Here is a 13,917-nt window from a genome sequence, read left to right on the forward strand (position 1 = left end):
ACGCCTGTCAAGAATGACAGGTGTGGGGGGGTGCAGCTGGATGTGGAGTGGCAGCAGCACAGGGCACTGGGTGGCGGTGTGCAAACTTCCCTTCCCCCACCCCACCACTCCTGCGAGGCAACGGCGGCGCAGGGTGGTGGGTGATGGCTGTCCGCTCCCACACCCCCCATCCACAGTCATTCTTGATGGGCAGTTCACTAGTGGTAGTTATAATGTAGTACTTGAGAATAAGGGTCCACCACTTTTTGCTTAATAACTTTTTTCCCAGGGAAAGGTGATGGTGATTTTGATTACATGTTAAATGTTGTGATGACGTTTAGGTTTTTATCAAATGTATCTTATTGGAAAACAGCCAATTACATAATCATGCTAATTAGTTGAACAGGTAACCTAATAAGCCCATAAGCCCTACAGTATTCAGTATTGTTCTCTCAGTCCTATAGCAGTAAAACACTTGCATCACAGACTGCATGGATAAAAAAAAAATCTAAGCGTAAAAGTGGACAGTTCTACAGAAAATATATACATATTTTGAAAGCTGTATTAAGGGGAAACATAGACACAATATGATATATTGTTCCTGATGAATAGAGTCTTATAGAAGATGGTATTCCTCCCCTCCTCCCTCCCCTTTTCCCCAGGTAGTGAACAGTTTCTTATGTTACTTTGTTAAGGGGAAAAAAAAGTCTTTTGGAACTCTGAACACTAAAAACATGTAAATATTGAATGAAAGAATAGAACTTTTGTTTTCAGGAGAAGTGGGCATGAAAGAAACTGTTAATTGAGAGGGTTTTCAGGTTTTTGCACCACTACATTATTCTTAATATTTAACACTTAAGTAGCTCTTTTTGTTAAACTAGTCTCACAACATTAATTTTTAACACATTTTACTGGGAAGAGATTGCTGTTCTCTTCATTTTGGAGGCAGGGAATCCAACATACAGGCTTTTACACATACATTCTTTGCACAGGTTTAGTCCAAATCTGTTTTACTTTATGGAGCCATTTAAAATCAGTTTGTAGCTGTTTTACATAACTTAGTTAAATGCATTTACAAACTGCTAAAAGAAGAATTCTATTGAAAGTTAAAACATGGCATAAGATAGTGAATGGAATGAAATTCAGAAGCTAAGGCTAATGCTTCAGCACGAATAGATGGAACCGCATTTCTACTTTCTAAGCAACATGTGATTTATCTTCCTTATTTTATCAGAAAGTTTTACATTATTTGCTTATTTATGTTTCCTTGGGTATTACCTGTATGTAGATTTACATAGGAGTATTGTTTAACTATGGATTCCTAAATATCTCCGAAAGCAAACTCATACACACTCTCACAGATCACAGAAGACAGAGATAGATTAAAAGAATGGGTGATAATGGCCATAGCAATGCAGGGAAGAAATTGGTTAATATTGTCAACCTGAGCTGGGGTTGCAGGATGCAGATGGGGAACAGGATTCCTTGCTCAGCCTATATTTGGTGTTTGGTTTGGCCCCAGAAGAGGAGGTAAAGTAGGTCAAGTACCACATGAAAGGAAGAAAATTCTTCCATAGCTGCAGATGCATGAGATTTTACAGGCACCTACTATGCAGTTCAAAGTGTTTACCTCCATACCCCAATATGAAGATTGCAAATGCTTGAATCCATATATCATGCATGCAATTTGTTGATCCAAGAACTTTCTAATCTATGCCCTTGTCCTTTCCATATGCTTATATTCAGTTTTGAAGCAATTCATGTTCTTTACCCCAAGCACTTTTCCAAAACTTTACTTTTCTGATGGGCAGAAATCTTCTAATTTCTTATCTGAATTTCATAAAATCAGAGAAGTAGGGCTGTAAGGGACTTCAAGAGGTTATATAGTCCAATGCCCTGCCTAAGCCAGGATCAACCCTATCCAAATCACAAATCCATTGTCTAACCCCTTAGCAAAATTACACAGTCAACCCTTACACAACACAAGACATAACACCCTAATCTTCCACAGGTAAAGCAGGGGGATCGTGGCAGCCAACACATTGCTGTTTGTTCGAATTAAATAGACATTTAATCTTGTGCTGTTACTATTTTTTAGCCTGTAAAGCTCTTCTTTCTCCTTAATATTCATCTCCCAAATGCATTTTAAAAATAAATGTCTTTAACAAGTTGTTTTGAAACTAGGCTGGAAAAATACCTAGGGCTGATCCTCGTTGTTCATATTGCGTCTAGAAGTCCCAGTCATGAACCCAGGACCCCTTGGTTAGGGCAGATTGATATAAATGAAAGATTTAAATAATTTATCTTAATCAACTAACCTTTTTGTACTTCAGTTCTTTTCTAAAATGCTTGTGTAACCCATATACCTGTTGCACTGCATTGTTTTATTAGTTTAGAGATGGGGAAATAGTTGAGAAAACTGGTTTCTATCTCTGCTTCTCTGTGAAGACATGGAAGGAGACAGCAAATTTGGTTTACTTGAAGTATTCAGAACCACAAGCAAGGACTGTTAATTACTGGGTGGCGTTTCTTCCATGAACTGGAGAGAATAAGTTTTCATCGTGGGGTCATGCATATTCATAATTACAACACTGAGCTCAGCTAGGGAGATGCAGTAAGACTGTGGACCACCCATGTAGGCTTAGTGGATAAACTTAATATAAGTATACAAGATGCTTTCTTCTGCAGTCCGGGACTGGATCCTAATGCCAGTGATGACTTAGTCAGTCTCTTTGTCCTGGTAGCAGAGCTCCTGAATCTTCCACAAGAGCAAGCTCTTGATACAATACTTGACCTATTCTACAATATTCATAAAAAGTATAAAAATTAGATTTTACTCCCCTCTGATTCTTCCTATACATGAAAAAATATGTAGTATTTTTGACAGACCCTTATGGATTTAGAATACTTATTTTTATTTAAATATGGTGTGGCAGGGCACCTTTGGGTGCTTCCCACTTTAAGGGCAGAGGCAGGCAGCTACCCAGGTGCCTGATGAGGGCAACCATTTTGAACAAGGCATATAAAGGCTGCAGTTGCTGCAACCAGGAGAGGCAGAAACATTGCCTAGCTGAGCTGCAGCAGGAACAACCTTGGAGGAAAGGGCAAGAGCTTATGGGGATGGTTTGGAGGCTCCTGGTCCTGGGCATGACCTAAAAATGCACCATGCTGGGGAAGGGAGGCCTGGTGGGGCTCCTGGTGGTGCAGGAGTCCCCAGGAAATGCCAGGCCAGTTACCACCCTGGTGAAAGGTGATGGCCTTAACCCCAGCTCCCATCTTCGGGTGGGTTTTGGAAGCAGCTGGGGAAGTAGCAGGGGCGAGGTATGCTCACATGTAGGCACCTGAGCCCAGCAGGGATACAGATCCCGGAGACCCCAGAGTAGGGCTAAAGTACGAGTAGGCCTGAAGGACAGCCCAAGGGGCACGCTGAGTACGGTTGAATGAGAGTAAACTTGAAGGACAGCGCGAGGACCAGCCATGTGAGAAGTTGTATCCGGTGAGAGGCTTGGGGCAGAATTAGCCCAGAGTTTGGCATAAGGCTGGACCACATAGAGTAGGGGAACTCATGGGAACCAAAGGGGCTGTGTGTCAAGGCCAGTATGAGAGTAGCGAAGCCTGATGGCCCAAGAGGGGCCACCCAAGGAGGAGCAGGGCAGTGGAGTGTGTCTTGGTAACGGGCAGTATGCCAGAGGCCCTGGTGAGAGAGGGGCAGAGTGGAAGAGGCCTCCTGTGAGAGGGGAGGTAGCGTGAATGTGTGTGTTGGTGGAGCCCAACTTTGGATTCAGTTTGCTCCGGTTTCAGACTGGGAGTAATATTAATCTGGAGGACATCTTCGAGGCACAGGCTGTCGTATAGGGGAGGTCAGAGCTGCAGATAGCACCCCCCTGGCATCTGGGCAATAATGGGCAATCTCCTGCATGTACCATCCGTATATGGGAACAACAAAGTCACGGCAGTCGGGATGGGGCGGATTGTCCCTTAGAGACAGGTGGGCGGGCCGACAGGAGACCTGGCCCCGAGTGTTGCCACTTGTCACATATGTATTTAAATATTTCAAGACATTGTAAGAAGTTTTGATCTTAACATACAGAATCATAGAAAGTTAGGGTGGGAAGGGACCTCAGGAGGTCATCTAGTTCAACCACCTGCTCAGAGCAGGATCATACCCAACTAGTTCATCTCAGTCAAAGCTCTGTCTATCTGGGGTTTGAAAAACCTCCAAGGATGGAGCTTCCACAACGTGTCTGGGTAACCTGTTTCAGTGTTTTACTACCCTCCTAGTGAGAAAATTCTTCCTAATATATAACCTAAACTTCCCTTGCTGCAATTTGAAACTGTTGCACCTTGTTCTGTCATCTGCCACTACTGAAAACAGTCTAGCTCCATCCTCTTCCAAACCTCCCTTGAGGTAGTTGAAGACTACTAAGTCTCCCCTCAGTCTCCTCTTCTGTAGACTAAATGAGCCCAGATCCCCCAGTCTGTCCTCATAAGTCACATCCCCCAACCCCCTCACCGTTTTTGTCACACTCTGCTGCACTCTCTCCAATTTGTCTACTTTTTTTCTGCAGTGGGCATGCGGGGGAGGAACAAAACTGAACACAGTACTCCAAATATGGCTTCATCAGTGCTGAGTAGAGGGGAAGAATCACTTCCCTTGACCTACTGGAAACACTCCTACTAATGCTGGGTTGTATGCTCTTAGCCTTTTTGGCAACAGGGGCATACTGATGGTTCATATTCAACTTATTGTCCATGGTAACCTCCACATCCTTTTCTGCAGAGCTGCGGCTGCTGTACAGTCACTCCCCAGCCTATACTGGTGCATGGGATTGTTTCATCCTAAGTGCCTGGTGGTGGTACCATCTTAAGTGCCTGGGGCTGGTCAAATTTGTGGGGTTTTGGCTCGATCACCCACCCAGAAACCTGGGAAAATCAGCCTTTAGTTTTGATTGACAACTTCCCCACTTACAAGCAATTTTATAATAAACAGAACATCGAAGTTTATTAAATAGAAATGAAAATAACTAAACCTTATCAGGCACCCCAGTTATTAAGCCACCCTAAACGCCAATTACTTTATATGTTAACCACTTTAAAATATTAAATACCATAAATATCAATCAAATGTGAAACACTTAAAAAAATTAAATATCATAAACATTAATCAGCTAAACAATAATCAGCAAAATGATCAAACACTGTTTCCACAGGCAGCAAAGATATACTTCGGTGACATGACAGTTTTGATTTCTGTATCCCTTACCTTCTATCCCAGTGATTCTCAACCAAGGTGTCTGGAGAACCTTTCAAAGGTGCAGCAGGGTGTCACACACTGCCAGTACTGTTAGGGGTGCAAACTTGATTCACAAGACAAAACCAGAGATTTCAAATAGGAATCTATAGTGCCAAAACCATTCTGACCTTTGTGGTTATTCTGAGTTTTAGAGCAATAGAAGAATTGCTCTATTTTTTCTCTAGTCAAAAATCAAGTGAAAATTTAAGAGCTGGCATTTTCTGAAGGGTGCCTCAAGTCTAAAAGGTTGATAATCATTGTTCCATCCATGAGTACAGACCATTTGTTAGCTGTGTTTAGTTTGAAGTTGGGCAAAAGGCAGGACACCTTAGGCTGAATCTAGACGAGCATGGCTGTGTGGTATGTGGTGCTGAAGACATGTCTGCAGAGCCACATACTGCACATTCAGCTGTTCTCTGTGCTGCAAGGTAGCAGTGTGGGAGGAGGGGGAAGTGGGGGTTGACCCTGGGAGATCCTGGGGTCAAAAAAACTCATGGGGAAAAAAAAAGGGGCAGCATACACAGGACCAGCACGTGTCACCCAAAACCAGAGCCTGGCCGGCTGGAGCCACACTCCGGTTGCTGGCCCAGCTCCAAGCGGCAGGATCACCGCTGCTGCAGTCCCAGAAGGTGCCCAGGACCAAGGTAAGGCTGCTGAGGCCAGCCTAGTGCTGGCTCTAGCCTCCCCTATTCCACCTGGGGTAACTTGCCACATGCCAGAGAGCATGTGGCACAGGTGTTCCCCAGGGACAAGTAGGAGGGGCAAAAGGTGTACTGCTGCTTCTTGTCCCTGAGGGAACAAAAGTCCTTGCTCATATGGACATGGACTTAGAGACTAACTTATTCAGAGAAGCATAAGCTTTCTTAAGCGACAGGCTTAGTTCATCTGGTGTTATGAATGGAAGTTCATTCATCCCATTCATGCTGACAAAGTAAACTGCTGCCTATGAAAGCTTATGCCTTTTTGAACCAGTTAGTCTCAGAGGTGCCATGCTGCTCTGCCAGAGTGTACCATGTTTTTTGCCAGCAAAATTTCTAGCAGTACCAGATGTAAGTACCCTGGTACCATACATCAGCAGTTGCAAGCTGACAAACATTCTGGTGGTTTAACTTTGTATTGCAGGTGCGGATGATAGTCTATATAGAGACTAGGTCTTGAAAGCTATTAATGTAAATAACCATACAGTTTTCTATATGAAATATGCTTGCGAATTTTGAACTTTTGTTTTGCGTATTTTAAAGAGCTGGTAAATTCTAATCTAGCCTTACAAGAACTTTGAAGACTTACGCTTTCAATTGTTTCTAAGTATGAAGTGCTATCTATTTTTATTACTACGCATTCCTCTTGTTGGGGGACAAATAAATGATGTGGCAGCTCCTGCCAAGGGAAGAACTCATTTCACTGAACTCACTAGCTGAAAAACATCAAGTTTTATTTCTAACCATGTTTTACCGCTTTTTATTTATATGTGCATTGTTTGCAACACAAGCTGCTGTTATCTATTTATAGCCATTAGTTAACAGCTCAAGGGTGTTTTCATTTAACAACTGTCTTGACTAACGCTAGAAGTCTTTATCAAAACAAAGAAGAAGTATACAGTAAGTAAATTAACTACTTTCTGTTAACTGAGGCAAAGCAGCATTTTTTTTGTAGTTTATCTATGTAGTAAGGGGGAGGGAGATGAAGAAAAATGTATCTGGGATCCCCTTCCTTAATTTTTTTAAATGATCAGTCTCAACAAAATTTCTGAGTGGTCAAATTAGATATGGTGTACTTTATCTTGTGAGAAATATTTTCCTTTATCTCTGTTTTTCTTTCTTTATAATGTACCTTTGAGAATTCACAAAAAAAAAATTGGCAAAAAAAAAAATTAAATACACCTGAGATTCCGTGTGTGTGTGTGTGTGTACACACACATCTATTGCCTTGTTTGTGACTTGAATGAAATAATTCTGATGCAGATTCTATTTCTTATATTTCATATTTATATCCGATCAGATCCTGTTTGTAGGACTGTTGAAATGTTAAGTGACATGGTGTTTTGATTTAACTTCATGTAGTATGGAGCTGACCAGTGACAAATCAAAGTCTTATTTTAATATTCACAAGGGCCACATTTAAGGAAAGGGAGGAAATTGTCGCAGCTGGTTTTTGGCAGCTGGGAAAAAGTCAGATTGAAGATGATAGACTTTGGAGAAAGGAATATGGGGGAAAATAGCAGCTTGGAATGGTTTGCGTGATTGTTCTTGGAAGGTTTGGAACAGCTGGGAAAAATGAGTTGGGCTACCCATGCTATCCCCCCTGCCCGCCTCATATGTCTATTGCCTTCTATTGCCTCTGGACTTGCATTCTATTTTTGTGTGATATGCATCAGTTAAGTAATGAGATGCTTGAATTAAGTCACTGAAAAAAAACAACTTTTCAGACTCTTGCTGAGGTCATAGAGTAGAGATAATGGAAGTGTTGATTTAAGACTTAAGACTTGAATTCAGGAGATAGTCAAAGAGGAGCTTTGTAGTATTATGCAAAAAGAAGTCAGACACAAGTGTTGATTGATCTAATAGCTCTGTCTGGTTTGCAAGGATAAAAGGCAATAACCAATCTAAATAAAAATAGAATGGTAAGTACTGTATATATTACAATGAATAATAAGCTAGTTATGCAAGTAGACTATTCCATAAATTACTTAAATTATCAGAATAATGCCTCCATTAAGACAGTCTTGTATGGAAAAGTGTAGGTCATTTGAAATAGAATTGGGTGTTGCTTTGGGGTCTTTTTAATCTGCCTTTTCAAATAAAAATAGTCGCATCAATACTGTTTAAGAAATGATTTCCGCACTAAGCGCATTACTTAGCTTCTACTATCCTAATAATAAACAATCAACTACAGACATCCATATATCATCCAATCAGAATGGTCTCTCTCTGGATCTACAGATTTTGCTTGCACCTTGGTCATATTTTATTCATATAAATTTATTTATAAAACTGTTCCTCCAAAACTTAGTGCATATCCATGCGCGCACACATGTACACATACATACCTCTATACGCATGCATGCACACGTATGTAGATGTATACATACTTCTGTGCACATGTGTGTGCACACATATCGATGCGTATATCAATGTATATGTACCTATATGTGCGTGCGGACGCATATCAGTGTATATATGTATGTATGTATGTATATAGATGTATTTATATGCGTGTGTATGTATGTGTATATGTATATCTTTGTGTATATGTATATATGCGCGCACACATGCACTTTTGGAGGAACACCATTTTTGTATATATATGAACAAAATTAAGACTAAAATCCAAAAATTCCCTGAACTTTTGCTAACACTCCTGCTCAGCTGTTAATTTTTCCTCCAAAAAAATTGCCTATTTTTTGGTTTAGTAAAACATATTCTTGGATTTGGGGATTTTTGTATTTCTAAAATGTTAGAGACAAGTGGCTTCTACAGTTGGTTATTTTCCTCATTTTGAAAATTGTGTTTGATTCTGAGTAATTACTTGCTTCTTTGTTTGAAATATGTAAATATTTTATATTAAAGCTAACCTGTAACTTTGCTGTTGTATAGGCCCTGGAAAAAAGTAGCAGACTATCAGAAAAGGAACTTGCTGAGGCTGCAAGCAAGTGGGCAGCTGAAAAAGCAGAGAATGCTGATGAAAGCAATTTACCTGAAATTACTGAATATGATGTAAGTCTGATATGTTTGTATATTTATTTTAAAATATTACAACATTTAGACTCCCTTGTTTTTTTTAACTTTTCTAGATTTCTCATTTTATAATTCACAGAAAGGCTGATCATTTTTATATATTGTTTATACTTTTTGGCAAACGAATAATAGTTGAGGCACACTCAGTGTTGGGAGTCTGAGCCTTGTGTTTTGAGCTTATGTTTTCTAAAAAAAAAAACCCTCCCTGTAAATTTTGTTGTTACAGTATGAGTTAGTACCAATCGACACCTGACAGATAAAGGTCTTTGCCTTGCAAGAATGCCTGTGTTGGCCAGACCCTCCTTGGATTCTCATTTTGCTTCTTGCAGAACTGGGTCTTAAGAGAGCAAGGGAATTTTGAGGCAAGTTGTTAGTTAGTTGTCCGGGTGTTCTGATTTTTAAAATAGACAAATGAGGTTCTGTTGGTTTAAAAAAATGCAAAGGGACCTTCTGGGTCATCAGGTCTAGTTCTGCACAGTTATAGGCAATACAGTGTTTTTCATTAACATAAGTGTGCTCCATTTTAAAAGGAATTAGGTTTTCTGCCTCCATTACTACAACTGAAAGGCTATTCCCAAGCCTCACTGCTCTGATGTTTAGAACCAGCATAATTTCCAGCCTAAACTTGGTCATGGCCAGTATTTTAATTCATGGTGTTTACTTTGTATCAGTATTTAAAGACAACGGTTTTATCTCCTCTCAGACTTCATTTTGTTAGACTCATCTCCATTCCTTTGATTATGCTAGTGGCTGTTCTCTGCACCTGTCTCAGTTTGATTTCATCTTTCTTGAACATGGTGATTTAGTTGAGATCTTACCAAGGTCCTGTCTGATGATGTTAATACTTCCCTGTCTCTGCTGGCTATACCTCAATTTCAGCTGCATTTAGTCTCTCTGCATTACAGGGACTGATGACATTTTAGCTGCATTAACAGCAGTGATGAAGTGGTTGGGTCCCCTATACAGACCTAGCGTTGCTGCTAAAACAATACCTGCAGCACTGAACAGCAGGCACTGCAGAAGCAGACTTTTTCCACCCCTGATTGCCAGCAGAACTTTGTAATATAGTCTAGAGCAGGAGTTCCCAAACTGTGGTATACATACCCTTGAGAGCACACAGGAGAAATTTTCATGGCAGCTTTAATTTTCATTATAATAATCGGCATTTAAGGGTTTAAAATATAAAACATGCTGGTAGGGATATGTGGGCAGCTGGCAAATATGTAAGGGGATATGCAATTAGAAAAAGTTTGGGAACCTCTGATCTAGGTCTTATCTGAGGATCACATTTCCTTTTTCATGGCTGTACCATATTGGCTGCCAGTCATTTTGTGATGAATATTGGTCCTTCTCCTCAAATGGTCCTTGCCATTTTCAGTGGGCAATCCTCCAGATTATAACACATGATCTTGCCATTGATCCTTAAGTGCATGAACATTAACTTTGTACTATTGAATCTCTTCCCATCTCAGTTGCGCAGTTCTCAAAATTGTCTGGTTAAGCTTGTAGTACATCACAATCCTTCTTTGTTATTGACGATGCCTCCTAACTTTGTGTCATCAGCAAATTTTATCAGCACACTTCTTTTTGTATCAAGGTTTTTAATGAACGTATTAAACAAAATCAATCCCAAGACCTCCTTAGGTTCTGTGCCTGCTACCTCCCTCCAACCTGATACTTCCCTTTTCAGCATTACTGGTTGATTTAATCTTTATTCAAGAAAAACAAAGTAACACTTATAATGTACACAACGTCCTTTAAATATTTTGATTTTCTTCTGTGCTGGAAATATCTGCTTAAACTGTTGAATTCAGATAATTTTGTGTAAATATATAGTGTAAATATTTGTTTAAATATATAATTAGTGTATGTTTGCGTTACATTTGTTTGCCAGTAATCGAGGAACAAACAGGCAATCTGTATTTTGAAGTTATACTTCTGGCATTTAAAATAATGTGGTTATAGGTATAAATATTTTTCTCTCATAGATATTAAAATTATTAGGAAGCATAAAATTCTTCTTACATGAATGTAATATTATGACAAGTGTGTGCATATTTTAAGTCTCCTACATGTGTAAGAGATGACACAATTTTACAAACAACTTTGTAAGCAAGTTATATACATCTTGCTTAGTATGTTATTGTAAAAATGTACCATGCCGTACCATCCCATCCTGTAATACCATTTTCTAATTTAGGTATTTTGATTGGGTACTTAATGTTTGACTTTCTTTGATTGGGATTAAATATTTTAACATGCTTAATTTTCTTTAAAATGACAGCATGACTCGATTGGAGACAACATTTTGAGATTTAATATAGTAACAGGACTTGCAGAGCTATTTTAATTATTTATATGGCCTCAGAGCTTTATGCAGGCCCTCAGGGAACTCTACTAATTCATTCTTTTTAACCTTTTCTGGCAGTTTAATGTTCTGCAACCTTCTTTTACTACTTACAAATCTTACCAGAGTTTTTTCTCCATTTTGCTTTTGTACAAGTTACTACCTTTAACAGCTGTGTTTTCTGAGCCCATTCATTACGGAATGTTCCACTGTATAGTAGTTTGTCATCCTTTTTCTTTGCTTTTCTATTAACCTTGCATTCTGAATCATTTTTCCATATCAGTGCAATAAGTAAATTTAGGTGACTGGGTGTGGACAGACATAATACTTAGATTGGTTTAAATGAGGTTTAAGGTACAAGCATCCAGATGCCAGCTTAGAATGGTTTAAGCCTCCTGAACTAGTTCAAAAGTATTCCTGGATTATCAAGTATTATTTTGAACCAGGTCTCCATGAACCAGATCTCTGTTATCTGCAGACAGTAAGCTTTCCAGGCATCCTATACTGGACCACTCTTCCCCCACACAGTAACTAGCTGTTCTGGGATGCAACCAGAACTCTAATGTCACAAACTCTGTTGCCTGCACTTGACTGCAGTGTCCTTGGCTAGGGGCTCAGGGGGCAGCCCTCTCCTGCTTTTAAAGAGAGAATTCTTTCATTGATAGCAACTTGTGGCGGGGCACCTTTGGTGCCTACTGCTTTAAGGGGCTTGAGCAGCCTGCAGGTGAGAGCAGAGACTATCAGGTGGTCACATGGCAGTCAGGAGGCCGCATGATTGAAGGAGGGCTTGGCAGCCTAAGTATAAGACTGGGCCCAGGGAACATGGCCAGCAGTTGCAGCTGAAAAGCTGATGGAGTAACATTGCCTGGCCAGAGGATTCTGCTCCTGGAACATCATGGAGGTCAGGGTAGGAACTATGGAGGAGGAGGAGGTTCCTAGGGACCCAGGTGGGATCCAGAGCCCTGAGGAGGGAGCTGAAGGCCTTGGTCTGTGGAGAGGCCAACCTGTAGCAAGGGGCTGTGTACACAGAGGCCCAAGGGAGAGGCCAGAAATGGCCTATTGAGAGAGGCTGGGTATACAAGGGCCTAGAGAAGACAGGCCAGCATGAAAAGAAGGGGCTTAGAGTTCGTGGGCTTACAGAGGGATTAGGTAAACCCCGGAATAGAACTGCTGAGAGAATCGGTGACCGAGGAAAGGCCTGGGGAAACCTAGGGAGTGGGGCTGACCCTGGAGGGGTCTGTGGAGGGGCTCAGCAGAGCTTAGTGAAGTAAAGGGTTGCTTTGGACAAGATCTGTGGGGCTCAGGCAATCCTGGTGTGATTTATGGAAGGGCTCAGGCATGGACCCCTATCAAGTGAGGGAGTCAGCTGTTTGTAGATTGACCTAGGGCTCTCGACTGGCCCAAGCTGGAGCCAGGAGCTGAGTGGCTGAAGAGCAAGTATGCCCACCATGAGGGCTCCAGAACCAGGAGTCTGGGGTCCTGACTGGATGGAGAGTGGGGCCAGGCTCAAGCGAGTGAAGGTCTCACCAAAGGGACACCACCGGCAAGAGAGTAAGGGGATCAGTTGGCAAGCAGTTTGGAATGACGGAGGCTGAAGCTCAGCCATCTGATGGGAGGTATCCTGTAAGGGGCCTGAGAGAGAATTGGAGTCACTGATTGAGGGTCGTGTTATAAGGTGGAGGCTGGGACAGAGTTCGCAGGAGTGAGCAACCCAGGAAAAACATTAAGAAGCCTAGAGAGGGAGGCGAAAGACTGGGGTAGGGAGGCCTGTAGTGGTCCTGGGTAAGATGGAAAACTGTATCCTCCTGGGGTTGGATGGTGTGGTAGGGTTTCCTGTGGTGGGGCAGTCTCCAGGAAATGCCACACCTGCACCTCTCCAGTGAAAGGTGAGGATGAGGCTTCATAAAGCCTCAGCCCCTGCTGCCTTGTGGCTACTCCATGGAGGGGAAAGGCTAAGGGGGCACACCCTGAAAGAAAAGCAATGGGTTTGGGTGACAGCACAGGGGCCAGGAGGGCCCAAGACCCAGCACCTGAGAGAGTGGGGTTATGGGCAAGACCAAGGGGATGAGAAGGGCCTGAGGCCCAAGGCCAGTGGGAATTGGCCTGAATAAGAGTGAGGCCTAGGGAGAGGCCGAGGGGGAGGTCCAGGCACATCGCAGGACACCTGGGGCCTGAGTAGGCTGTAGGCAGAGTTAGGGGTCCACGTACGTTGATAGACGCCTGAAGCCAGAGGGCGCCAGGGGCTGGAATCAGCCCAGTGTGTGAGGCAATAGGCCTGATGCTGCGTCAGAGTAGGGCCTGAATTGGGTGGCCTAAAGGTCTGCGAGGGTTCGGGACCAAGAGTGAGAGAGAGGAAACTTGAAAGGCTGTATGGAGTATAACCAAGGGGGCCGGAAGGGTCATACAGAGTAGGCCAGAGTGCATGTGGCCCAGGGTGGGGTAAGAATGAGTGTGACCTAGGAAAAGAGGCAGCATGAGTGTGATCCAATTATGGGGGCATGCATAGGAGGGCCCAACACAGGGACAGAGTCTGGCTCTGGAGAGGGCTAAGTGAGTGTCAGCTG

The 13,917-nt window shown here is 42.1% G+C and overlaps 1 protein-coding gene across 5 annotated transcripts in view; it reads left to right on the forward strand.

Annotated features, from left to right (window-relative positions):
- PPHLN1 (periphilin 1) overlaps positions 1-13,917 on the forward strand; it is a 130,790-nt gene that overhangs the window by 56,412 nt on the left and 60,461 nt on the right. For all 5 annotated transcript variants that reach the window (XM_059726023.1, XM_006269092.4, XM_006269088.4 and 2 more), the window contains one exon: positions 8,866-8,985. In XM_059726023.1, the coding sequence (XP_059582006.1) occupies positions 8,866-8,985 (120 nt within the window). The remainder of the gene's footprint in view (positions 1-8,865; positions 8,986-13,917) is intronic.

Source organism: Alligator mississippiensis, chromosome 4 (assembly GCF_030867095.1).
Source record: "Alligator mississippiensis isolate rAllMis1 chromosome 4, rAllMis1, whole genome shotgun sequence".
Classification (NCBI taxonomy): domain Eukaryota; kingdom Metazoa; phylum Chordata; order Crocodylia; family Alligatoridae; genus Alligator; species Alligator mississippiensis.